Here is a 25,866-nt window from a genome sequence, read left to right as displayed (position 1 = left end):
ATGTGGGTACCCTTGTTTTTTTCCTGATTTTATAGAAAAAGCTTCAAAGCTTTCACCATTGAGTGTGATGTTAGCTATGGGCTTGTCATATATTGTCATATGTCGAGATACCTCCTTCTATTCCTAATTTGTTGATATCTTAGAACACAGTTTCAATTTTCTTAGAGAAGCTAAAATATTTAGATATCTTCCATTAAACTCTCCAAAAGAAAACAGTCTCAAACCCAGGAAAGGTTTTTAGGGGCTCTGAAAAAGCTTACCTTTAACATTTCTTATGGTTCCAAATCTCAGTACTTGGGATTTCCCAGGAAAATATACCTTCTTCCTAAATTTGGTGGTATTAAAGTATCAGTTGCTAGAAGTTCTATATACATATAAAATTGCTACTTTTTTAATGTTTTCATATATTTTCAGTGACACCTCTCTCTCTTTTTTTTTTTTTCTTTTTGAGAGAGACAGAGACAGAGCATGAGCATGGCAGGGGCAGACAGAGAGGGAGATTCAGAATCCAAACCAGGCTCCAGGCTCTGAGGTGTCAGCACAGAGTCCCATGTGGGGCTTGAACTCATGGACCATGAGATCATGACCTGAGGCGAAGTCTGACACTCAACTGACTGAACCACCCAGGCGCCTCTCTAATTTCTATACAGTAGGGGCAGTGACCTTTTGAGATTACTGACTTTGGTGGCTGGGGTGGAAGGAGCCTCTGTAGCTATTGTATAGTGCTTTACATAGGACATGGGGACTATCGGTTAACCATATCAAAGAATGGGGGAATGTTGCCAAACTGCCACTAGCCCTCTATGGCACTGCCCATTTTTATCACATTTCATCCTCATAACAAAGACAAAGGCTTTTGCCTCATTTTAAATTTTTTAATTTTTAATTTTTTAATGGTTATTTTTGAGAGAGTGTGTGTGTATGCTAGCAGGGAAGGGGCAGAGAGAAAGGGACAGAGGATCAGAAGCAAGCTCTGCACTGACAGCAGCAAGCCTAAGGCAGGGCTCGAACTCATGAACTAGGAGATCATGATCTGAGCTGAAGTTGGACACTTAATCAACTGAGCTACCCAGGCGTTCCTGCCACATATTTTTAGATAAAGAACCCAAGCCACACTAGTGAAGTCACTTGCCCTATGCAATGGGACAGCACTGTTAACAGGCTTGGAATCCCAGGCTCTAATCATGGTCTGCTGCCCTGTGAAGCAGCCAGGCCACTGGGCAAACTGCATGTCATGGGCCTGCAAACCGTGCACTACACCCACTGAGTGAATCATCCCGTGACAAACACTGTAAAAGGCCCACCACAAAGCGTGCCTCCTCTTCCTTTAGTTGCTGCGCAGCCCGCCTTTGCGCCTTGATGCTGGTGATCTGGGCATCCAGCCCCAGGCGTGTGTTCTCCACCAGCTCTTTCTGCCTCCTTGCCTCTTCGGCTTCTCGCTTTTCCTTGGCTAATCGGTCTTCCTCCCAGAGCTTTGAGAACATCTGCTCTTCTATCAGTTTCTGTCTTTTCAGTTCCTCATTAAAAGCTATCTGTGCTTTCCGTTCCTCACACACCTTCTTCTGATGGACACAAAACAAATGAACACGGAGCTCCTCACAGCATTCCCTGAAAAGAGAATTTTTATTTTTTTTTAATTAAAAAAAATTTTTTTAATGTTTTATTTATTTCTGAAAGAGAGACAGAAAGAGACAACGTGAGCAGGGGAGGGCCAGAGAGAGAGGGAGACACAGAATCCGAAACAGGCTCCAGGCTCTGAGCTGGCTATTAGCACAGAGCCCAATGCAGGGCTCAAACCCATGAACCACGAGATCATGACCTGAGCCGAAGTCAACCACTCAACCAACTGAGCCACCCAGGTGCCCCGTGGAAGGAGAATTTTTAAAAGGTAAAACACAGCCTTCCATAAGACACTGGTCTATTTAGGCACGCATCTGCATAATCAGACACTGGAGTAAGAAAAGTGAAAGACCTAGATGTAGGCCACCAGAGCCCAAAAGACATGTGATGGGCAACAGGAAGGCAGGCACCAGGATGTCATAGACAAAACACTGGAGTCAGGCTGAGTAGGCTTTGAATCCAAGAGCTGACATTTCTATGTGACTTTAGATCAAAAACTAGACCTGTCTGAGCCTGTTTCTCTATCTGCAAAACAACTCTTTCAAGGCTCTGGTAAGGATCAGAGAAAATGGATGAAAATATCTGGTAGATAATAGAAGCTAAATAAATGGTAACTATTATTACTACTATAGAGGAAACAGAAGAGGCATGGATCCCTGCAATATTACAGACAGATTAAGGCTTTGGTAGGAAGAGACCCTGCATGCCAGGGAAAGAGCTAAGGGTCAGCATTCATGGTAAAGTTGCCCCAATGCCCCTGGCTTCTTGGTGGGACACAGGTCACTGAAGGGGGTTCTGCCAGAGCTTGGAAAATAGCTCAAATGCTGCTTTTTCATACCCAGGCTTATGTCACCATTCCAGAAGAAATGCTCTTTTCAGTAAGTGTTTAGTCTTCATCCTTTCTTTCAGTCTTGGTAATTCCAGTTTCCTCAAAAGTTCTTCATTGAGCCCATTTTTAATTTAAGGGCTGTGATACTCAATACTATCTACACTTTAGAATTACACAGGGATATCTTTAAAGTCCTACTCTCCGTTTCTTCTCTCTGCTACTCCAAGACTAGTTAAATCAGAATATCTGGGGGTAGGACCCGGGCACCTCTATTTTTTCAGAACTCCTCAGAAACTTCTGGCATATAGCCAAGTTTGAGAACCTCTGATTCAAGGCAATGTTCATAAACATCAAGTCTTCCTGGTTTTATCAAATTTAGCACCAAGAAGCTAAATTTTGAGAATGGGCTCAACAAAGAACTTTGAAGAATTTTAGTTGCTAAGGCTGAAAGAAAGGATAATATTTAAAATTACAAGAGTGGTCAATACCACAGAAATTGACATTTATCAAATACTGCTGAGTATCATTCAACATTTGATCAGGACTAGTCCTATTTCCCTCACTAAAGGGGAATCTCTGTGAGGGCTGAGACTCAAGAATAGATTTCAGGAATATATGCCCCATACTACCTCCCCAGTGTCCAATAAATAATTGTTGGTTAAATTGATATATAGTTATGCTTATTAGCAAAATAGTGATAACTAGCAGTTACCTACATCCTGTGGAAATCTGAAAAAGATTACAGAAGCTGAAATTGTTAACATTGTCCAAAAAAAACCCAAAACACTTTAATATTGAAAAATGAATTAATCTGTCTGAAATTCATCCATGAGATTCTATCAGAATTGGCCATGACAACTAACTAAAGTCCTTCCCAATCTTATGACTTACACCCCAGGAAAGTTATTCAATTAATGAAAATCTGAAGCCTAAGAATAACAAGTATGGCTTATGGTATTTTTTTTTCCTCAAAAGGAAAACGTCTTTCTAAGTATACAACTAACACACGCAGAAAAACTGGAAAATATAGAAAAGTGTGAAGACACTAAAAATATGCTTAATCCCACTACTCAAAGACAACTGCTTTTAGCATAGTAACACATTTCTTCCCAGTCTTGTGTATGTGTCCTTTACTACAATTAGGGTTATTCTGCATATCTACATACCTATATTGGTATCTCCTTATATTTTAATTTTTCACCTAACATTATACTGGGAATGTTTCTTCATGAAATCTTCTTAAAAGTAATTCCTAACCTCAAAACTTTATTATAGTTTACTGAGCTGTGGAATAGAGGCTGGAGCCTATAAATATATCAGTTTATTTAAACATTGCCTTGATGAACATATAGGTTACTTCTGACTTCTACTATGATGTTGCAATGAATATCCTTTTTTTATGTTTGTTTGTTTGTTTAGAGAGTGCAAACTGGGGAGGGGTGGAGAGACACAGAGAGAGAGAATCCCAAGCAGGTCCCGCACTGTCAGTGCAAATCCCAATGCAGGGCTCAATCTCATGAACTGTGAGATCATGACCTGAGCAGAAATCAAGTCAGACACTCAACGTACTGAGCCACTCAGGCACTCCTGTAATGAATATTCTTAAACGTAGCTCTTTCTGCTTACCTCTGATCATTTCCTTAAGGTAATTCCCTTCCCTAATACAAAATCAGAGTACAAAAATGTAAGGCACTTGAGGATGCATGCTGTCAAGAAAGCCTATTAACATACTGTATGAAGATGCCCATATCAAGTATTTCTTTAAGTCAATAGGTCTTCAAACTTTGATTATGTATTCCTTCAGTAAAAAAATTCTATGTACCTACAAACAGGTAGGATTATTACTTATAAATCATATGCAACTATTACTATGTTACTATATCAGATAAGTTATTAAATATATGCAAAAGTAAAAACGAAGGACAGATAGATTTAAACAAAAAACATCAAATATTTCCTCCCCACATCCTAATGATTCACCTATTCTCTTAACTTTGAGAACACTTGATTCAGGGATGGTCACTTTAATCTACAGATAGATAGCATATTTATATTAATGATAATAATAATCGATAAGAGAAAATTTTTAAAAAAATTTTATTTCTAAGAAAGAGAGAGAGAGAGAGACAGCGTGAGCAGGGGAGGGTCAGAGAGAGAGAGGGAGACACAGAATCTGAAGCAGACTCCAGGCTCTGAGCTAGCTGTCAGCACAGAGCCCGACACAGGGCTCAAACTCACAAACTGTAAGATCATGACCTGAGCCGAAGTCAGACGCTCAAGCGACTAAGCCACCCAGGCACCCCAAGAGAAAAACTTTTTATGGGTTCTTTATATAGTACTTTCACAGTAAAATCTTTTTTTTTTTAAATACAGAAAGCCAGATTGAAACTTTTTAAATTTCTTTAATGTCTTATTTATTCTTGAAAGAGAGAGAGAGAGAGAGAGAGCGCGCGCGCTAGCATGAGCAGGAGAGGGGCAGAGAGAAAGGGAGACACAGAATCTGAAGCAGGATCCAGGCTCTGAGCTGTCAGCACAGAGCCCAATGCAGAGCTGAAAACCACGAACTGTGAGATCATGACCTCAGCAGAAGTTGGACACTTAACTGAGCCACCCAGGTGCCCCTCACAGTAAAATATTATTTTATCCTCACATGTGTCTTATAACTTAGATGGAGCAGCAAATATTATCCCCATTTTAGAGTTAAAGCAATTGAAACCCAGGAAACCTTAGGGTTTTCCCAAGCCACATAGTTGGTAGTTGTAATATTATTGTTAACAGTTACTAAGTGCTTATTATTTACCAGGCACTGTTCTAAGCACTTGACATGTGTGAACTCTTCTATCTTCATAACAACCAATGTTGCAATTAACATTATTGCAATTTCATTATTATTATTATTATTATCCCCAGTTTACAGATAAAACAGAAGCACTGAGCAGTTAAGCAACCTAGGTAAGTGCATACGTTTCATACACGGTGGAGCTGGGACTGAAGATCTGGCACTCTGGCCCTGGAGTCTGAGATCTTTGGTACTTCATTCTGTCACCTCTATCAGTAATTAACAGAGGCAAGACTATCCTCAAGTGTTCTGACAACATATCCTAGGGTATTCACTTCATAAAAACACTCCAAAACGAAACCAAAAAATGCCTACCTTAATCTGGGATCCAATCACTAATTGTATATAAATATAGGACACTTAAAAACAAAGTTCATGATACATCAAAAGTATGATTCATAAAAGAAATACTGATAGGGGCGCCTTGGTGGCTCAGTCAGCTGAACATCCTACTCCGGCTCAGGTCATGATCTCATGGTTCATGGGTTCAGGCCCCGCATCGGGCTTTGGTGCTGACAGCTCAGAGCCTGGAGCCTGCTTCAGCTTCTGTGTTTCCCTCTCTCTCTGTCTTTCCCCTGCTGTGTTCTATCTCTCACTCTCTCTCTCTCAAAATAAACATTAAATTTTTTAAAAAAGAAATATTGATAGACAAGATATCATCAAATTTAAAAACTCTCTCTTTGTGAAAGACCCTGTTAAGAGGATGAAAAACAAACTACAAACTAGGAAGAAAAATATTTCCAAAGCACATATCCTACACAAAGGACTCACGTGTAGAATATATGAAGAACTCTAAAAATTTAATAGGTAATCCAGTTAGAAAATGGGCATAAGACATGAAGAGACATTTTACCAAAGAAGATACACAGATAGCAAATAAGCACATAAAAAGTTATTCAACATAATCAGTCATTAGGGAAATGCCAATTAAGACCACGATGAGATATCACTGCATACCTCTGTTCTTTTTTTTTTTTTTTTTAATATATTTTTTTTAATTTATTTCTATGAGAGAGAGAGAGAGAGCGCGTGAGCAGGGGAGGGTCAGAGAGAGAGGGAGCCACAGACTGAAACAGGCTCCAGGCTCCGAGCTGGCAGTCGGCACAGAGCCCGATGCGGGGCATGAACCCACGAACCGCGAGATCATGACCTAAGCGAAAGTCGGACGCTTAACCGACTAAGCCACCCAGGCGCCCCTGCATACCTCTGTTCTATAGTGACAGTATAAAAATCTTGGCAAGAATATGGAAAAACTTGTCTTTTATATATTACTGGTGCAAATATAAAATGGAACAGCCACTCTGGAAAACACTTTGGCAGTTTAAAAACTAAACATACATATAAAGACCCAGTGGGCTGCCTGGGTGGCTCAGTCGGTGAAGCAGTGAAGCATCCAATTTCAGCTCAGGTCATGATCTTACTGTCCATGAGTTCAAGCCCTGCATCAGTCTCTGTGCTGACAGCTCAGAGTCTGGAGCCTGATTCAGATTCTGTGTCTGTCTCTCTGCCTCCCTCTCCCCCCAAAATAAATAAACATTACAAAAAAATTGTAAGATCCAGCAATAGCACAGGACAACGATCCGGGAGAAATGAAAATTCGTGGTCACACAAAACTCTGTATACAAATGTTAATATGAGATTCATTTATAATAGCTAAAAAGTAGAAACAACCAAAATGTCCTTCAGTAGTGAATGGCTTACACAAACCTAAGTACATTCATACAAGGAAACAAAGGACAAACTACTGATACATGCAGCAACCTGGATGAACCTTACAAAGAGACTATGTTAAATTAAAAAAAAGCCAATCTCAAAAGCTCACATATTGTGTGATTCCGTGCATGTAACATTCTTGAAATGGTGAAATGAAAAAGGCGGACAAGAGATTAGTGGTTGCCAGAGGCTGAGAATGACAGGGGTGAGAGGGGTGGGTGTGTCTACAAAGGGGTGACATGAGGAATATCTCCGTATCTTGATTGTGGTGGTGAGTTAGATGGACCTACACGTGTGATAAAGGGACACAGAACTGCGTACACATGTTGCACCACTGTCAATTTTCCTAATATTGTGGCTATAATTATGTAAGAGATAACCACGGGGAGAAACTCAGATGAGGGTGCATGGCACCTCTGTATATGTGTAATTATTTTGAAATTGAAAATTGAAAAAAAGAGAGAAATCACTGGCTATCTTATTATTATTATTCATTTCATTTAATTATTACTCAAAATAAGTTATCTGTCTGGAAGAGTAAGAACATTAAAAATGACCCAATCCAGGTACCAAATGTCCTAGGTACCTGACAGCAATGAATGCACATGCCCACTAAGGACATGTCAAGCATGTTCATAGCAGCTCTATTAATAAGAGTCCCAAATCGGAAATAACTGAAATGCCCATCATCTGGAAAATGAATAAATAAGTTGTGGCATATTCATACATCTTGCTCTATATATGTTTTAAAGCCCCAGTTATATTTTCGATAATGGGGCCTGATTTATCATCCTTAGTCAAAATTTAACCCCGACTCTTCATTCTCTTAATGAATTAAAAACTATGTGATGCTCTGTATTGAAGAGTTGGTAGTATTACATTAAAAACACAACAAACAATTTGTTTTCAGATAAATTATAATGCTATAGGATATAACTGTTTCTTCAAAAAGATAACAACTTATCTAACTAGCAAGTTATACAACTTCCCTGTGAAGCTGTATACTCTGTTATACAAGATTTATCTATGAAATCTGTAAAATGTTACCAAATAGATATTTTAAGAACCCAAATCACTTTTGAGTTTCATTTTCCTTACTGTGTTGAGAAACATTCACCAGGGAGTGGAAAATATATGAATGATCCGTTGAAATTCATTTGCTAGTGTCCCCTTTGTCCCTCCCTGCAATTTCCCCTTCAGCAACCAGTAGGGAGTGTCCGAGTCCTAGCAAGGACAAGGGGTGAGACTGTACCAGGCTAGAAAATCTAAGTCTAATCCTGTCTTGTTTACTACAAGCTTGAAGACTCAGGAAAATTAATACCTGTGGAACTCAAGTTACCCATATGCCCGATGAGGAACGTGGCAAGTCCCTTCTGGCCACATGCATTACTGCTACTCTGGTTTTTTTCACTGCTGTCCTTCAGCAGTTCCCCAACCCAGGGAACTTGATTTTCCCTCCAGTCTGAGTGGTCTAATTTACTCTGTTAGCACAGATGCATCTGCGATCTGTATGCACTCCTCACTGAAATAGCTTACTTGTCCTCTGGGCCTCTACCAGGAGGCTTTAGAGTGGCCTATACGATTAAGAGCAACTTCATGGCAGAGAGAGAGGAGGTGGCAAAAGCCTTGCCTCTGACACCATGTTCTGATCCTTCTACGTGCCTGGTTTTGCTACTTTCTCACACCTGTTGACCTTTGGATTTCTCATCTACTCCAATTTTGCATGCTGTGAAAAATGAACTCTTGTATTCCTTCTGAATTGTGCTAGACTTTAACTCAGGGTTTACATTAACTTTGTTATGTTACTTTGTTACATTACTCTGTTCCTGAATCCCGAGTAACATGATACACAAGCTTCCCTACTCACATTTGGTGACTCCATAGCCCACATGCAGGTGGCTGGCCAGCATGCACAGAAAGCCAGCCCAACTCTGTAGGACTGAGAGGAGGTACACAAATTTAAGTATTTTGGGGTACCATACTAGGAAAAACAAATGGGAGGCTCTCAGTACCTGGCCTGGCTTTGCAGGCTAAAAGAAAGAACAAAAAGTATGGACCAAGCACACCCGTAAAAAGGTCTGAGAAAGCCTCAGAATTCCTAGCTGGTTTGGCCTGTGAAGGTATGCCTCTCCTGAAGCAATCCAGTAAAGAATGGAGGAGGTAACTGCTTCTTCAGATGTGAAAAGAGCCACAAGAGACTTCAAGGAACACACAAATAAAAAACAAGACAACATGACACCATCAAAGGAACACGATAGCGTTTCAGTAACCAATCCTAAAGACAAAAAAATTCAGAATAATTGTTTTAAAGCTCGGTGAGCTACAAGAGAACATAGACAATCAACAAAATCAAAAAAACAATACATGAACAAAATGAGAGTTTCAACAGAGAGACAGAAATCATAAAAAAAGAACCAAAGAGAATTTCTGGAGCTAAAGAATATAATGGATGAAATGAAAAATGCAAGAGAGTGCATCAACACCAGATTTGATCAAGTGGAATAAAATATCTGAGAACTCAAAGACAGGAAATTTGAAAGTATTCAGAGTGGCTGAACAGAAGGAAAACAAGATCAAAGTACATGCTGCTTGCAAAACACTCACTTCAGCTTTAAGGACACGTAAAGGCTGAAAGTGAAGGAATGGAAAAAGGTATTCCATGCAAGTAGAAACAAAAAGAGAAGAGGTGGCTATACTTCTAACAGACAAGATAAATTTTAACTCAAAAGCTGTAAAAAAAAAAAAAAAAAAAAAAAAAAAAGGTCCTTACATACCAAAAGAATATAACAATTGTAAATATATATGCACGTAACACCTAAATATATTAAGCAAATATTTACAGGTCTGAAGGGAGNAACAGAAGGAAAACAAGATCAAAGTACATGCTGCTTGCAAAACACTCACTTCAGCTTTAAGGACACGTAAAGGCTGAAAGTGAAGGAATGGAAAAAAGGATTCCATGCAAGTAGAAACAAAAAAGAGAAGGGTGGCTAAAACTTTAAAAAAAAAGATAAATTTTAAATCAAAAAAATGTAAAAAAAAAAAAAAAAAAAGACAAAGAAGGTCCTTACATACCAAAAGAATATAACAATTGTAAATATATATGCACGTAACACCTAAATATATTAAGCAAATATTTACAGGTCTGAAGGGAGAAATTGCAGCAATGCAGCAAAATAGTAAGAGACTTCAATACTCCACTTTCAACAGTGCATAGATCATCCAGACATAAAATCAATAAGGAAACATGGGACTTAAGTACACTTTAGATCAAATGGAACTCACAGACATACAGAACAGTCTATCCAACAGCAGCAGAATACACACTCTTCTCAAGCACACATGGAACATTCTCTAGGATATATCATACCCTAGGTCACAAAAAATGTCTCAACAAATTTAAGAAGACTGAAATCTTATCAAGCATCTTTTTTTTTTAACCACAATAGTATGAAGCTAGAAACTAATAACAGGAAAAAAGCTAGAAAACTAACAAATAAATGTGGAAACTAAACAACACACTTCTGAACAAACAACCAATGAGTCAAAGAAGAAATCAAAAAGAAAATCAAAAAGTATCTTGAAACAAATGAAAATAGAAACACAACATACCAGACCTACAGGATATGCAAAAACAGTTTTAAGAGGGAATTTAAGAGCAATAAACACCTATATTAAGAAAAAACAAAAGTCTCAAGTAAACAATGCAACTTTACTTCAAGGAACTAGAAAAACAACAAAATGCCCAAAGTTAGCAGATGAAAGGAAATAACAAAGATCACAGCAAAAGTAAATAAACTAGAGACTTGCATAATGACAGGAAAAAAAAAATCAATGAAACTAAGATTTGGTTTCTTGAAAAAATAAACAAAATCAACAAGCCTTTAGCCTAAGAAAAAAAGAGAGAAGACTCAAATAAATAAAATCAGATATGAAAGAGGAGACATTACAACTGACACTACAAAAACACAAAGGATCATGGAAGACTACTATGAACAATACCAAACCAACAAATTAGATAGCCTGGGAAAAACAGATGGATTCCCAGATACATAAACCTATCAAGACTGAACCATGAAGAAATACAAAATCTGAAAAGATCAATAATGAGTTAGGGGATTAAATCACTAATCTAAAGTCTTCCGGTAAAGAAAATTCCAGGACTAGATGACTTCATTGGCAAATTCTACCAAACATTTAAAGAAGAATTAATACCAATCCTTCTCAAAAGGTTCCAAAAAAATTGAAGGAGAGAGAACACTTCCAAATCCATTTTATGAGGTCAGTATTACCCTGCCACCAAAGCCACACATGGACACTACAAGAAAAGGAAATTACAGGCCAATATCCCTGATAAACATAGATGCAAAAATTCTCAATGAAATACTAGTAAACTAAATTTAACAGCACATTAAAAGGATCATACAATGGGGCACCTGGATAGCTAAGCCGGTTAAGCATCCAACTCTTGATTTCGGCTCAGGTCATGATCTCATTGTCCGTGGGATCGAGCCCTGTGTCAGGCTCTTCTTGGGATTCTCTCTCTCCCCCTCTCTCTGCTCTTCCCCCTTCCTCTCTCTTGCCCTCTCTCTCTCTCTCTCTCTGTCTCAAAATAAATAAGTTAACTTAAAAAAGGATCATACACCATGATCAAGTGGGATTTATCCCTAGGATGTAAGGATGGTTCAATATACACAAATCAATAAGTATGATGCACCACATTAACAAAATGAAGGATTAAAATTATAAGATCATCACAATAGCTGCAGAAAAAGCATCTGACCAAATTCAACATGTTTTCATGATAAAAACTTTCAACAAACTAGGTACAGAAAGAATGTAGCCCACTACAATAAAGGCCATATATGAGAAGTGCCCTGCTCACTTCATACTCAATGGTAGAAAGTTGAAGGCTCTTCCTCTGAAATTAGGAATGAGATAAGGGTGCCCAGTCTTGCCACTTTTATTCAACTTAGTACTGGAGGTCCTAGCTAGAGCAATTAGGCAAGAAAAAGAAATAAAAGGCATTCAAAATGGAAAAGAAGTAAAACTGTCTGCACATGACATGATCTTATATATAGAAAATGCTAAAGACTCAACCAAAAAACTGTTAGAACTAATCAAATTCAGTAATGTTGCAGGATATGAAAACATACAGAAATTAGTTGCAATTTCTATACACCTAAAATGAACTATCTGAAAGAGAAATTAAGAAAACAATTCCACTTGCAAAAAGCAACAAAAACAACACAATATTTAGGAAAATATTTAACCAAGAAGTTCAAGATTAATACACTGAAAATTGTAAGATACTGATAAAAATAATTGAAGACACAAATAGGTGGAAAGATATCATTTGTCCTTGATTAAAGAATCAATACTGTTAAAATGTCCATGCTATGCAATGGTCTACAGAGTCAATGCAATCCCCACCAAAATTACAATGAATTTTTCACAGAAGTAGAAAAAACAGTCCAAAAATTCAGATGGAACCACAAAAGACTCCAAATAGCCAAAGCAATCTTGGTAAAAAAAAAAACAAAGCTGGAAGCATCACACACTTGATTTCAAACTATTTCACAAAGTTACAGTTATTAAATCAGTATAGTACTGGCATAATAATAGATATATAGGTCAATGAAATACAATACAGGGCCCAGAAATAAACTCACTCATATATAATCAGCTTATCTTTTAAAAGGATGCAAGGAACACACAATGGGGGAAAGAATAGTCTCTTCAATAAATAGTCTTGGGAAAACTGGTTATCCTCATGAAAAAGAATAAAATTGAACAATTATATATACCATTCATAAAAATGAACTCAAAATGAATTAAAGACTTAAACGTAAAACTGTAAACTATAAAACATATAGGCAAAAACATAGGAAAAAAATCACCCTGACATTGGTCTTGGCATGATTTTTTGGATATGACACCTACAGGAACGGTAACAAAAGCAAAAATAAGCAAGTGGGACCACATCAAACTAAAAAGCTTCTGAAAAGAAAACAACCAACAAGATGAAAAGGCAATCATGGGATATTTTCAAACTACGTGTCTGTTAAAGGATTGATAACTAAAATATATAAAGATGGGGCATCTGGGTGGATCAGTCGGTTAAGCATCTGACTCTTGATTTTGGCTCAAGTCATGAGCTCAAGGTTAGTAATTTTGAGCCCCATGTCAAGCTCCATGCTGACAGTGTGGCTCCTGCTTCTGATTCTCTCTCTCCCCTTCCCTCTCTGCCCCTTCCCTGCTTGCACTCAGTCTATCTCTCCTAAAATAAAAACCTTAAAAAATACATAAAAATAAAATAAAATTACAAGGAACTCAAACAGCTCAGTAGTCCCCCAAAAATCTGATTAAAAAATGAGCAAAGAATCTGAATAGACATTTTTCAAGAGAAGACATACAAATGATGATTAAGAAGTACATGGAAAGGTACTTAACATCACTAATCACCAGGGCAATGCAAACGTACATCACAATGAGATATCACCTCACATTTGTTAAGATAGCTATTATCAAAAAGACAAGAGATGACAAATGTTGGCAAGGGCATAAAGAAATGGAAACCTTTGGGGGCGCCTGGGTGGCTTAGTCGGTTAAGCGTCCGACTTTCACTTAGGTCATGATCTCGCGGTTCATGGGTTCGAGCCCCGCGTCGGGCTCTGTGCTGACTGCCAGCTCAGAGCCTGGAGCCTGTTTCAGTCTGTGACTCCCTCTCTCTCTGACCCTCCCCTGCTCACGCTGTCTCTCTCTCTCTCTCTCCTAGAAGTAAATAAAACATTTAAAAAAAAAAAAAAAAAAGAAATGGAAACCTTTGTACGCTACTGGCAGGAATATACATTTGTACAGCTATTGTGAAAAACAGTATAGAGATTCCTAAAAAACTAAAAATAGAACTACCATATGATCCAGCGATCCCACTTCTGGGCATATATCCAAAGGAAATAAAATCAGTATCTCGATATCTGCACTCTCATGTTCATTGAAGCATTATTTAGAATAGTCAAGATATGGAAATATCCTAAGTGTCTAGTGATACGTGAATGGATAAACAAAATGTATGACGTGTATACCATAATACATGTATATGTATACATATATATGAAATGGAATATTGCCACTTGAGACAACATAGATGAACCTGGACGACACTATTCAGTGGGTTAAGTCAGAGAAAGACAAATACTGTATTCTCAATAAAAAAAAAAAAAAGTTGAATGCATAGAGACATAGAGTAGAATGGTGGTTCCCAGGGAGTGGAGGTGGGAAAAATGAGGAAATATTGATCAAAGGACACAAGTTTTCAGTTATAAGATGAATAAATAAGTTCTGAGGACCTAATGTACACTGTTGTGACTATAGACAATAATACTATATTGAATACTTAAAATTTGCTCACACAGTAGGTCCTAAGCATTCTCACTACAAAACAACAGCAAACCCTCAGTGCCTGTATTATCCAATGATATGTATAATTACCAAGACTTAGGGGCACATCTACCGTGTACACCATCTTAAGGCCATAGTTTGCTATAAATTAGCATTCCTAAATCAGTTTTTCATACACCAACTTCAGATTCGGTGTGTGTGTGTTTCTGTATCATTACCTGAATTGCTGGTCTAATTTTTCAGCCACAAAATCCTGTCTCTCTTTTTCTTTCTTCTCTTTCAATAATCTGGTTTTATCTTTCATTCTATCTTTTTTCTCCTCAATTGTTTCTTCTTTCAACTGCATTTCAGTAAAATACCCATTTTCTTCTGATGCTAAAAGTTCACGTAGCCTGGAAAAAAAAACCACAAAAAAATTTAAACTGTCATGCCACAGGGACCATTTTACCAACTGATTTTTATTTATTTAATTACCAAAGCACATGTTTAGTCATAAATTTTGCAAGGCAAAGATCATTGCAGTTTTCTACAAAATAAGACTAGTCACCATTTAAAGCAACAAATTGACATGTGCCATATTTTATTTGATCACATACAAATTAGATACATAATGTACATCTTTAACAAAAGAATAAAAACAGACTTTAAAGTAACAAAATATTGATATATTCTTTTGTTTTCTATCAAATATGGGCTATCACAAGTAAAAATACAAACAAGCAGTAGCTATTGATTTGGTAGAGATATGAATATCTCAGCCATGATCCTTGCTTTAAAAATTCACTTGATTTTTGGTCAAGCTCATGTTAGAGTTTTAGAATTGTTTTATAGTCTGAAGCACCATGCTTGTGAAACTTACTTATTTCGTCTTTCCTCAGTGTTGATGATAAAACCTTGCATGGCATCCTTGATTCTCGCTTTCACAAGACTGTCCACGAACTTGTGATCACTGTGCTGGTCCCAGTCAACTTTCAAGCGATCCCGCTCCTTTGACTTAATGGAAGCCAAGATAGCATGACGTTTCTGATGGCTGCGTTGGATTCTTTGCAGATTTTGCTCAGCCCCTTGAGCTTTGGGAGGCTTAGCTCTCTGAAAACAAATAATTATCACTCACAATCGATCAAAAATCAATTGCATATTTTCAATTAATCATGACCTGCACCAATACTAGATAAAATTGGTTGTATCAAAGTAATACAACCTGCGACAACCACAAAGAGTTTAAGTTCCTAAGGTTTAATTTGACTCTTTGAGCCTATCCTAAAATGTCACCAATCAGTCTCAAAAATTTCTTAAAAGCTGTTTGAGTAAAAGTTCATGGAATCATGAAGTTAAAACTTTGAGCAGGACTCTATTTATTTATTTATTTAGTCAAACTCAGAAACATTAAGTGATTTAATAGTCTTTAAACATTAAGTGATTTAATAGTCTTTAAATACTAGATAGAATAAGAATTAGAGGTCTTCTAATTCCTGACCTTCATCGTGCCCCCATTATCTTATATTGTTTTTCAGGGGTAGACAACATAGCTACCATCAAAATACTCAACTAGAAGAGGCTGCTCTCTCTAATGAGTTGTAACAAAAACAACAACAACAACAACAACACTCTCCACTAAGAAGAAAGGAAGGTAAGGAAGGAGGGAAGCAGAAAAAGGAAGAGAAAAGGGTTGGGGGTGGGGGGGACTGATGGTAAAGCTTTATTCTTATTTCTATTGTGCCCAATATAAGCACAGTACTACTGACATTTTGGAATAACTTAAATTTCTATATTCTTTTTACACAAACTTACACTAAAAAAGTTGGAAATACAGACATCATTTTGAAAACATATTGATACATTTAATAAAATCACATGGACTATCTTTCTCATTTCTGTATTCCTAGCTTTGAGCACAATGCCTCACCACCATTGGTTCTCCATGTGAAAGAATGAAAGAAAGAAGGGAGGGAGGAAGAAAACATTTCTGGGTGGGCTTGATGCAATTTCTGCTTCTCCTGGGGCCATCATGAAATCCACTGTTGTGAGCTTTGTATTTTTAGCCAGATTTATCAAGTCCACCTTAGATGGACAGACACTGGGATGCTGATTTACAATTAACAAAATTCTTAACTTATTGGAGAAAGTCAATCTGCTAATTTACACTTAGAACATCACTGTCATGATTACCAGAATACTAGTGTTAGGTCTTAGTAAAGGAGTCTCCTGAGAAAAGAAAATCAACATTTGCAGATAGCTTGATGAAAAGATTCAGGGTTCAAAGTACACATACAAGTACCTAAATTCAGTTGAACAAGATGAGACAGGTCTGAGATGGGTTGGAGACAGATGATGTTGGAGGTTATATGATAGGTAGCTAATCCATATCAGAATTACTTAGAGCCTAGAGCTACTTAATTAGCAAACTACTGTTCTCTAATATATATGGCATTTTATGAATGCAGATTCAGTGATAATAGAATCGAGTCAAGACTATACCTTGGGCAAGTTATACACAGAAACTCAAGCTCCCAGTAGATTTATGGGCTGAGAACCCAGCACCAAAGTCATCAAGAATCAATTATCTTGAGTTGTTAGAGCAGGAGCCTGGCTCTGAAGTACATTTTGACTTTAAGAGGAGAATGGAAGTGAAGGGTGGTGAGAAACACCCTTAGCAGTAGCCAGGGATCAGGAAGTCTTGCAAGGCTTGGGGTATCCTGAACAGATCTCTGTAGTCCAGGAAAGGCCTGGTGTCTAGATGAGTAAGATATGACCTGGAGTTCTCTAACAAGGTGACAGCAATCCACGCAGTCTCAGCATTACTCAATATCCATGCGTTTAACAGAAATAGGACGGAAAACAAATCTATAGTTCAACATTTTCTAGTAGCTGCATTTTAGAAAGTAAAAAGAAACGGGAAATTAATTTTAATAATATATTTTATTTAACCAATATATTCAAAATATTGTCATTTCAACATGTGACTCTAGGCACACTTGAAGTGCTTAAAAGCAATCTGTGGCTAGTGGCTACCATATTGGGCACTGCAACTCTAAACCATGCTAAAGGCAGAACATACTGTTTAATTACCTTGTGTTTCCAAGATCACTGAAATCTTTTACTGTAACATGTTAAATTACAGTTTCTAACAATAGAGTTTATAGTTTATATTTCTTAAAGAACAATGTTTTACAGTCTAAGTTTGATTCTAGCCTCTACACAATATAACTATGAATTTGAACAAGGTACTTACTCTGAGCCTCAGTTTTCTCACCTGTCAAAATGAGCAAATCAAACGTGCTCCTAAGAAACTATTTTGAGAATTAAGTAATTTGGTCCCTAAGCAGCACTCACCAAATAAATGTTCCTTTACTTCTTCTTTACTTCAGATGTTATGTCACTTACGGCTTTCTCCTGGAGGAATTGTTTAGCATCAAGTCTCATCTCTGGTGGCTTTAATCTTCTGCCACCGAAACTCTGCAATCTCCAACACCCACACTTCTTATCACACTCTGACATCTGAGATGCACAACTCTGATTTTTCCCTTTTCCTCTTTATTCTTCTATAAGCTCAAAGTATTCAATAGGTCTGCTTCTCTGGTTTGGTGGCAAAATTTTTTTTTTCTGTTCCTTATTGGTTCCCATCACAAGGAATGGCACTTGAACAGTAGCCCAGCCCCTGATCTCTGTTTTGGGATAGAACCCAGGGTAGATCAGTTTCTGTCCATGAAATATGTAATTATCACCTTGAACCCTACAGTCTGTAGAAGCCTCCAATCTATTGACTTCCCAACCAAGAACCTATAGTCCTTGGATCTAGAGAAAAGGGAGCAGGTCTATAAGTGGACTGGGACACTCTATGTGCTCTGTGGTGCATAGTAAAACTGCATACTTCATTATTCCTGATATTTCTTCCATAAACTACCATCACAGACAATATAGCACATGACTATCCACTGTGTTAGCTTTTAATGGTTTTATGAATGAACAAATTGTTTCTGCAATTAGAAAAGCAGCAACAGGAAGGCAGGGATCAGACTTTTAATGAAGAATAAACCTCCCCGGGTCATCATATTTACCCCTGTATCTCTCACAGTGCTGTGAACACAGCAGGGGCTCAAGAATATACCTCTATCATTGCCAATTACACAAGAAGGCTTTCTAGCCTGTAGAGACTAGATTGTAGGAACAAAGGAATCCAGGTGCATAGACCAAGTGTCTGGGGTTCTGAGCAAGACCCATCAAATTCTGCAGCACACAGCATTCGCCTAGCCTCCTATCACCACCCCAGCTTAGAGGCAACCAACCATCCTATTTCCAGGCCTGCAGGGACACTTCTGTCACAGCTGAGTTGGTATAGGAAGGGCACCATAACCGCTCACAACCCTCACAGCCCAATCCCCTTTCTTATACCATCTCATCAGGGAATGCCAGGACCAGCCCAAGATCATACAGCTGAATCACCACCAGCCCAGACCCTATTTTCTGCCCTTCCCCAGCCCAGCACCCTTCCAGTGACAGACGCCACATCACAAGGGGACAGACCTTCCTTTGGGTGTCTTGGAGCCTGAAAAAGTCTCAGTATCCCAAGCGGTGATTCTACAAATACAGAATCTAAATATAACTGGTGCGAGGGCGGTAAGGGTAAGGGTTGAGGGACAGAGTACAGGAGCTAGGTGAATGACCTATCTTCCCTTCTTTCAAATTCAACCCCCACTGCAACAGGCACCTGCTCCCCTTGTGAGAGCCGCGGCTGGGGCCAGGATGGGCTCGGCTGGCCTTGAAGTGCAGGGAAATGCAGAAAGCGGTAGGGTCCCGCACACACATCCCGTGCTTACCACGATCACCACCTTGGGAGTGGGGCCCTTAACCTCCCGCTGTGTGATGCCAAATCGCTGGCTGTACATTTTCGAGTCCCTCGGGATGGGGGCGGCGTCCGCCGCGGTTTCCCAACTGTGGAGACCAGTGAGACCAGCTTCCGCAATGCAGAGGTCTGGTTGCCATGGTGCGCCCGGCAGGGTGAGGGGCAGATGGGAGGGGCCGAAGTCGGTCCCGTCACCATGGTGACCATAGACGCCGGTGTTCTCAACTTCCTCCCGGAGCCGAGGAGCTGAGTCTGCGCGGTCCTCACCCCGCCCTCGGCCAGGCCTCCAGCAACCGCGCTCCCTTCCTCTAGGGTTCATCAGAATAACAGAGATAAGCCTCCTTAACCCGAAGTGAAGGCGAAGGTCTAATTACATTCCAAATGACTTTGCTATTTCTATACTGTAATCAGCCTAAAAGCATGAGAAAAGTTAGTGGATATTTTATGGGAAGGTTAAATTTTGCGGCCATTTCTAAGTGAATCTTGATGATGGTAGTAATCATCACAGGACAACAACCTCATATTTGTGTAGTTCTTTAAGGTAATTTGCAAGGTACTTTCATACATAAAACCTTTGGACCTCACAGATACTTCAGAGGGTTGATGGGAACAGCAGGTATTATCCTCATTTTCCAGCCAAGACAATCAAGGCCTGAGGAGCCTGTCTTGTCAGCCCACCCACACCAGTAATGATAAATCGGTTTTTAATAAAATCTTCCTGCTGCACTGGGCAGAAGCCAGACCTGTCTCAGGGTGCCTTAGGATGGGGGGAGGGAGCAGATCAGATGGGCTAGGAGGGCATGACATGACCCGGCTGGGCAAAATAAAGAGTCTGAGTTAGGGGTCCCAGTAAACCAGTCAGGACGTGGGTAAGAAGGGCAGGTAATGAGGCCTGAGAATCTGTATCCCAGGAAAGGGAACAGGCAACACCGATCAGGGAACCCAGGAGGGGCCCTCAGCACAGGTGGAGACCACAGCTGTACTTCTGGTCAAAAGCGAGGTGGTAGTAACTAAAAGTCACTAAAAGTCGGTTAAGAAAGAATGACACTCGTACTCTCCTTCTAAAGCAGGACGAGCACGGCACGCTAAGCACAGAAACAAATCAGAACCTAGTCACTGACATCTAACAACCAAAGTACAACTACTGCGTACACCGTCGCAAGGCTGCAATTTACTTTAAATTAGCATTCCTTAATCATTTGTAATCCACCCACTTCAGATTTCGTATGCGGTACGTTTCTAGATTTGGATTCCGTTTCCTGAATTGCTGGTTCAGCTTTTCAGCCACAAAATAATGTCTTTTCTCTTTTTAATAATCTTTTAATAATTCTTTTTGTCTTTTTTCTCCTATAATGCTTCTTCTTTCAATTGCAGTTCGGTAAAATACTCATTTTCATTTACTGCTAAGAGTTTATGTAGCCTGAAACAAACAAAAAAGAAAGAAATTAGAGGTCGTCTCTGTTCCCTGGACTGAGTCCTGTGGGTCAGTTCCTTGATCTTCAAGTCCCAGGGACGACTGGCCCGCCGGTTGATCTGGGTGGAACCACCCCTCACACTACACCCTTGGGAAAAAAGGGAGGCAATGAAAAGGCCCTCAGTCAGGCACGGGGGTTGGGATGAGCAGCGCAGTTACAGGAGAGCCCGTCGGACACCCCTAGAGGTCGTACAGCCCGAAGGATCCCGTCGAAAGGAGTTCGGCGACGGGGTAAGACGACCCTTGGCGATACTTTGCTGCCCTCGAACGTCCCAGCGTCGGTCCAGAGCTCGTGGTGCCGCACCCTCACCCCGGGCGCGCCCCATAAGTTAACTCCAGTGCGGTTCTGCCTGTTTTACCACCACATGAAGGAGAGTCGGCTTTTCTCCCGGTCCCGCCAACGATCGGCATCCGAGCCAGGCAGAGGCCACGCCCCTGGGCCGCCCAGGCCTGGGGTGGGGGGCAGCGTCTCCCGAGCCCTGGTGGGATGACCGCGGCCCCGGCGCCCCCTGGCGGGCCTATTCGGAGGGTGGCCGGGCGGGGCCGGGACCAGAGCCCAGCTAGCCCTCGCTAGCCTCCGCTTTCAGCCAAGCTGCCCCAAGGCCTAGAGAAGTGATCGGTCCTAAGACAGAACCTGACCTAGATCTTGCCACCCACCATCCCACTTTCTCGGAGTTAACAGTTACCACCACCAAGACACTCCCCAAATAAACACTAAGTATATAAAACAGTAAACAGGACAATAAAAGTCATTTTAAAATAATTTTAAAATAGAACAGCTCAGAGATAAAAACTATTTATATTATTTCCAATTCCTATTGTGCCCCAACAAGGTTCACGCAAGGGCTGTCCTCCTGACAGTTTCCTGAACTCTAGATTTTCACCATGAAATTCCATGATAAAGTTGGATATCCATTCACCACTGGTAATACATATTGATGTATTTAATAAAATTGCATGGACTATATCTTTTTCATTTCTGTATCCCAGTATCAAGTACAGTGCCTACCATGGGCCAGGTTCTCAATACTTGAATGAATGATACAAAAATAGCCGAGACCAGCAAGTTTTTTCTGGGTGGGCTTGACAGAATTTCTGTACTTGCTGGGGTCACCATGAAATCCATGGTCTTCAACTTTGCATTTTCAGCAACGTAGCTTTATCAAGTTATCCTCAGGTGAGCAGTGAGACCCTTGGGAGCTGATTCATGGCAGGGTGGCTTTGTAATGTGTCACCTTGACTAGGCTATGTTTCCCAGAACTCCCTTCCCCGTATGCTTCCGGTTAGGATGGGCCACAAGAGACATTTTGCATGGTAACTGGAGGGCAGAAGTCAAGCAGCAGCACACCGTTTTTACACTCGGAAGGTTGGTGCGTGGCACCAGGCACTGTTGCAGTTCACACATGTTGTCACTTATCTGCTGGCTCACCTCGTTGGTGTGGGGCAGCAGTCAGGCCTGCAGCCAGGCCTGCAGCTGCTCCACTTTCCCTGGGATCTTCCTTCAGCGTCTCTAATTCCTGGGTCAGATGAGTATTTAACTCTGTGATGAAGGGCACCAGCTTCTTCTGCAGGACACCCACATTATCGAAGTTGGAGGTGGTGAGAAACTGACATGGGTTCTAGGCCATCCTCGCCGGTTCCGGTTCCAGCTCGTGCTCGTGCTCGTGCTCCTACGCGCCAAAGTGTCCTCCGTCTCCCACACTTTACATCCATCTTCCCTTCCCGATTGCCTGCCCTGCAGACTTCAAGCTCCAGCATTAGATGTAAAGACAACAGCCTTACAGAGACTGTTTAACCAGCTCCCACTACTATGTAAGGTCAAATCCCTACAAGTCCCTCAATATACATATATATACATATACATACATATACATATATATATAATCTCTATATTAATGGTGCTGCTTTTCCAATCCTACTGTGATACACACTGTAACCAGACTCTTAGGAGTCTGAATGCCCATCAAATAAATTTCATTTAGGACAGTACAGAATACTAGGGTTGGGTGGCTGGGTCCTGGGGAGAGCAAAACAGTATCAGTAAATTATCCAGTCTTGACTCTGGCTCAGGTAGGTAAGGCAAAGGAAGCAGCCGAGGAGGGCAGCAGAAAGGGTTATGGGTAGGGAAATATCTAATCTTCATATGAATTACCTAAAGCTGCAGGACAGGGACTAGAGTAAGGCAGGGGAAAACAGAAAGCTACAAAACTTAAGGAGGCATGCACTCGGTCACAGCCCTGTAAAGCTGGCTAAGTAACAAACTGCAGGCCTATATTTTTTGGCACTTTATGAAAAACTGGGAAATGAGGCAGGGCTGAGCCAAGACTGGCCCTTATGCAGGACTTGGAAGCAGGAATTCATACTCCTAGCAGAGAGGGGCCAAAAGCAGAAACCAAGCACAAAAGTCGTCACTGGGCAAGGGAGGTACGTTGTCAGCAAAGATGAGCCAAGCTGGCAGCTGTACTTCTGAAGACTGCTGTAGCCGAGGAGGAGGGTAACAAGCGAAATGAACAGTGACCACCAGGGAAGGACGTCCTTTAGTGTTTGCGGAATATTATACAACACCCAAGTCCTGGGAAGAACCCAGTCTCTTGGATGCCAGGGTGTTGAGACAAGGTGACCCCATCCAAAAAGCCTCAGCACTTCCTAAACCACACTAGAGGCAGCAGTGTAAAGGATTTGTTCTGTTTAGAGTAATCCACCTTGTTTTCAAGGTCACTAAAAACTTCTGTCACTATAATATTACACAGTATCGAATATAGTATTACAGCTTATAGTTCGGTGGCTTAAACAAGGTTTTTACGACCTGGGTCTGATTCTAGGCTTATTGATACTAGCTGTTTGACACTGGACAAGTTATTTAACTTCTTTGAGTCTGTTTTCCCATATGCAAAAATGGGCAAAAATCATTGTCTTCCTAAAAAGATTTCAGAATTAAATAAAATAGATCAGTAGGAGGAACTAACCAAATAGAAGTTCCTTTCCTCATTTATTCACATTATATTTTCAAATGCTGTCTCTCTGTGGAAATGGAAATGTTCAGAAACACTGCCAGGTCTCATCCAGAAGCCACTGAAAAATTATTTATGAAGATGGCTTGTATAGGCTGTTTTGTGGTGGCCTTTACATCCCCTCTCCACCCCAGATTCTCCCATCCATAATATCCGCACTTCTGGTCACAGTCAAGCTCCTGAGATTTGCACCAGTTGGAGCAGCTGCAACAACTTTCTATTCTTTCTCTTTCTTTCCTCCTTACTTCCTCTATAAGCTCAAAGTACTGAACAGGCCGGCCTGATTCTCTGGTTTGGTGGTAGGTTTTTCCAGTTCCTACTGAATCCTACAAATGCCCCTCGGTCTATGGTCCAGCTCTGAGTAGATCAGTGTTGTCTGTCATAAAGCCAGTCTGTAAATTATCACCTTGAATCCTACAGTCTGCAGAAGCCTCCAGTCTACTGCTTTCTAGCTCCAGGTTTTTTAAGGTCCTTGGACCTAGAGAAGAGGGAGCAGGACTGTATGTTGAATGAGGTTCGCTCTTTGCAAAATGGAGCATCACAAGACCATTTCCTAGTATTGTGTGCCTGGAATCCATTTCCCCATAATTATCCCTTATCTCTTATCTCTCTGCTAAAATATTCCATTACAAACACCTGAACTGTTAGTTCTCCGTTAACATATAATGATTTTACACACAAGGAAACAGGTTTCCTTACTTAGATGGTAAGCTCCCTGAAGGCAGGAATCCATGTCTCCTGAAGGAGAAGCCTTCCAGGGTCACTGTGTTCACCATGGTATCTCTCACACTGCAGCATACCCAGGCAGGTACTCAATCAGTACCTCTGTAATTGCCCAAGACAGATGGAGTTTCTGGCCTGCAGAAGCTAGCTTGGAGGAACAAAGGAATCTAGGTGCCTAGGCCAACAGTTTATGTTGCCTGTATCTGGAACCCTATGTACAGCCTGAGAACATTCTTTAGGAGGTAGGATTCCTGTCCTCCTCCCACCAGCCCTGTCCTTAGGGGAAGCTATCTTTCATACTATTGCCAGGCCTGCAGGGACAGTTCTGTGAAGCAGCTGAAACTCTTAATAACCTCAACAGGCTCCGGAAAGGTTCAAGAAATGCAGCCCAACCCTGTCCACAGAGGACGATCCAGGAGGTGCAGGAGCAGCCTAAGATTGCACAGTTGCACATCTCAGGGCCCAGATCCACCCACCCACCACTGTCCAGCCCACCTGTCATCTCTTGGAGACTCCAAACACCTTCAAAACCCCAAATGATGATTCACGGAATAAGAATTTATATATTAAATCTGAACCCTTCTGGATTTTCTTAGGAAGATGTGGATCAGGCTTTTATCCTTTTCTTCCAAATCTCATCATAGGGCATCAAGTCCTTAACCACCACTGACCCCTGTCTCTCTATGGCACCCCCACACCCCCAAGGAAAGCCCTAACCTGAACCTCAGGAAAAAGTCTCTAGGGTCCTACACATAACCCCTCACTGACCATGATCAGCACAGTGATATAAGCTGCTACCTCCCACTGCCATTATGCCAAATTGCTGGCTCTATTTTTAATACTCAGGGCCCATATCTGACCAGCACCAACCCCATACCACCCCTCACTGTGTGGGGCACACCTTGGCAACCAGACTGCTGTGTCCCGGAGGCGGGTTCCACCCAGGCTGAAAATCTCCGTGATCTGGGGAAGAATTAACATCATGGGTCATCGTGGCCAGTGGGGCTAAAGCAGGGTCAGGGGAGGGTGAAATGTCCCCCAGCACTGACCACGGGTGTGCCAGCCCCTCCTGCCTCCTCCTCTGGGGCCGAGTCAGAGGCGGAGTCATCCTTGCTCTCTTCCTCTTTGTCCTCCTCAGGGTCCAGTGGCTCTTGCTTCACACGTGGCAAGTCTGGGTCCACTGCCTGGGAGAGGTAGGAAACAGGCAGCAGTCAGAAGGACAGGGTTGGCCTGAGAAGAGAGTCTCTTATCAGCAAGCCTGTCAGCATACTAACAAATCCCACTTCTGTCACATTTCAGCCCAGAAAATCCATCTCTCTGCCTACAAACCTTTCCCATTCCTCAGAGTTCCATTTTGTTAGCTGGGCAGCAAGCAGGCAAAGTTAGTTGCCTGGGGAAGGTGGGGCATCTGTC

At 40.8% G+C, this 25,866-nt stretch overlaps 1 protein-coding gene across 37 annotated transcripts in view; it reads right to left on the bottom strand.

Annotated features, from left to right (window-relative positions):
- The window catches only part of MBD1 (methyl-CpG binding domain protein 1), a 50,390-nt gene that overhangs the window by 15,937 nt on the left and 8,587 nt on the right, over positions 1–25,866 (bottom strand). For 14 of the 37 annotated variants that reach the window (XM_039228878.1, XM_039228879.1, XM_039228880.1 and 11 more), the window contains 6 exons: positions 25,503–25,637; positions 25,355–25,416; positions 19,220–19,553; positions 15,262–15,491; positions 14,621–14,794; positions 1,305–1,608 (listed from right to left, as the gene is read on the bottom strand). In XM_039228878.1, the coding sequence (XP_039084809.1) occupies positions 1,305–1,608; positions 14,621–14,794; positions 15,262–15,491; positions 19,220–19,553; positions 25,355–25,416; positions 25,503–25,637 (1,239 nt within the window). Of the gene's footprint in view, positions 1–1,304; positions 1,609–14,620; positions 14,795–15,261; positions 15,492–19,219; positions 19,554–20,578; positions 20,666–21,468; positions 22,462–24,136; positions 24,209–25,354; positions 25,417–25,502; positions 25,638–25,866 lie in introns of those variants that run through there. The other 23 variants (XM_039228900.1, XM_039228902.1, XM_039228903.1 and 20 more) reach the window with 6 other exon arrangements.

The sequence above is a fragment of the Hyaena hyaena genome, unplaced genomic scaffold (assembly GCF_003009895.1).
Source record: "Hyaena hyaena isolate Hyena2069 unplaced genomic scaffold, ASM300989v1 scaffold_33, whole genome shotgun sequence".
NCBI lineage: Eukaryota > Metazoa > Chordata > Mammalia > Carnivora > Hyaenidae > Hyaena > Hyaena hyaena.
The sequence above is the reverse complement of the archived record's forward strand: the minus strand, read 5'-3'. Positions and strand labels throughout refer to the sequence as shown.